This window comes from Nematolebias whitei, chromosome 14 (genome assembly GCF_014905685.2).
Source record: "Nematolebias whitei isolate Nwh7 chromosome 14, NemWhi1, whole genome shotgun sequence".
Lineage (NCBI taxonomy): Eukaryota > Metazoa > Chordata > Actinopteri > Cyprinodontiformes > Rivulidae > Nematolebias > Nematolebias whitei.
This window is the reverse complement of record NC_056511.1, coordinates 29,354,099-29,356,383: the sequence shown is the minus strand read 5'-3', so window position 1 is coordinate 29,356,383 and position 2,285 is coordinate 29,354,099. Positions and strand designations below refer to the sequence as shown.

The following is a 2,285-nucleotide window of genomic DNA, read 5'->3' as shown; positions in this document are numbered from 1 at the left end:
TAAATATCTACCCTCTGGGTCTGTAACTGTGTCTAGTACTGTAAAATTAACATTTTTGTGTATTAATATTGCCACTCCCCTTTGTTTTGAGTTATAGCAGGCACAAAACACATCAGGAAAGTCAGGTGATTTAAGATCATCTGCAGTTGTAATAGATTTATGAGTCTCTTGTTAAAAGACATCTGCCTGTAATCTTTTAAGCTGGTTTAAAATTCCTAATCTTTTTTGCTGAATACTGGTTCCATTCACATTCCAAGTCACAAACCTTAATGTGCCCATAGTTGTGCGTGAGTAGCTAAAGTTGACCAGCGCATGTCACCATAGAGACAAACAGATCCAACTAAAATCACAGTTATTGCTTGAGATTGCCTTTTAGATGTTTAGAAACACACAGTGAAGTTTGAAGTGGAAAGATACAAGAATATTGAGTAGAATCTGGGTGTGAGAGAAGTTGAAAGATATAAAGTTCTCTGGTGCGTGTGCGAGTGTGTGCGCGCATGTGTATGTTTTGGTGTGCTTGTGCGTAAATGTTTGTTGGTAAAGAAGAGAAAAAGACTGATGAAGTGATGTGGTAACAGATAAACGTAAAAGAGAAAATAAAAAAAATAAAAAGGAAAAGAGAGGAAAAAAAAAAATAAATAAATAAATAAAATAGCTGTGACACCGTTCACCACCACCAGTGCAGACACCTTACCAAGCTGTGCTTTACATTTTATTTACAAATGCCAGTTAATTTACCTCCAGTGTTCCAAGCGTTAAACCAGGACTATTCAACTAAACTGCCCAGGGGGCCACAGTTACTGAGAACCAAGCGCCCAGGGGTCAGATATCCACTAGTTCTTATCATTAAGTTACTTTGTTTTATACTCTAGTTTAGTTTTAAGAGTGAACCCATTGGTGGACCGAACTTAGCTCACCTGTGGGCCTGACTTGGCCCGCGGGCCGTCAGTTGAACAGCCCTCCTTCAAACTAACCTGTTGTTTCCTTTTAATAAAGCCACGGAGTGACGTCCCGTTCCCTGAACAACTGACCATTAATATAAAGTTTGTCTACAGCCACCGTAGCTCTGACGCCCTCAGACATGTATTTCTTCCTGATTGGAAACAAAACCCGCCTCTGATCGAGGATCTCTTTAGGAAATTGATCGTTCACACTGAAGTCCGTCCCACGCAGCTCTCTGCCCCGACCTCTCACCTGCTCTTTTTGTTTAAAGTGCTCAAATTTAGAGATAATTGGTCGAGGTCGCTTGTTATCGGGCTTCTTAACTCCGATCCGGTGAACGCGATGGAAAGTGATGTTTTTTACCGTTTCACTTGGGAGTTTCAGCTGATGTTGAATAAACTCACAGATTGTAACTTCAGCATCCTCCTCTGCTCGTTCTGGGATCCCTGAGAAGACAAGATTGTCCCGCATGCTCCGAGCTTGAATATCCAGGGTGGACTCCTTCATTTTCCTGTTATCTCCGGACAGCTGCGACATCTTCTCGGTGAGTTCTTTAACGTTACCCCTCAGAGTTTGGTTCTCTGCAGCGAGCGACACCACCTGAGCTTGGCTGAACTCCAGAGACTCCCTCAGTGCTTGGAACTCCTTGTGGAGAACCTCCACCAGGGCCAGCCGGGCATCTAAGCTGGTTAGCTTCTTGTCTATAGAGCCCAGGACATCAGTGAAGCTTTTCTCTGGAGAGGTGGATGTGCGGGTTGAGCTCTCCGAACGCGTGCGTTTAGGAGTTGGTGTTGCCGTGGATGCGGTGTTTTTTTGTGGTTTACCCATCACGATGTTTTCAAAACACTCGTCCACGTAACTCTCCGGACTGTCCAAGGTTTCCTCGTCCAGTTTTGGTTTATTGAAACAATATGCAGAGGTTATTATTAACAACATTTATTATGCTTGATTGTAATATATTGGCTTGTTTAACCTGAGTTGAATCGTTTGTTTAGCAGTATCCTGCCATGTTACTCACGCAGCACAGCTCTCACGTGACCTCAGCAGCTCATCATCACCAGATGCACCTGGTGGATTCAGAGTTCTGAATGATGCGGAGATGCACTGAGAGCAGCAGCTACAAACTCCGCAAGAGCTCCAGCTAGTCCACCCAGTCGCCATCACGAACGCTCTCGTGCCAATCCCGCAGGCGTTCACCACGGTGCGCATTTCCCGAATCTTCGACATCGCCTTCCGTCCCTGTCGTTACTTGTCCAGCTGCAGGTCTTACAAGTATATGCGAAATCTGACCTTCCAGACAGGAGTTATGGTGACTTCTTGTTTTATTTGCGAATGTTTGACAA

General features: G+C 44.2%; 1 protein-coding gene across 1 annotated transcript in view; it reads right to left on the bottom strand.

Annotated features, from left to right (window-relative positions):
* LOC119420263 (beta-glucuronidase-like) overlaps window positions 1–1,770 on the bottom strand; it is a 4,976-nt gene extending 3,206 nt beyond the window's left edge. The window contains exon 1 of the mRNA XM_037687652.1: window positions 1,399–1,770. Within this exon, the coding sequence (XP_037543580.1) occupies window positions 1,399–1,770 (372 nt within the window). The remainder of the gene's footprint in view (window positions 1–1,398) is intronic.
* Between the last annotated feature and the right edge of the window lie 515 nt (window positions 1,771–2,285).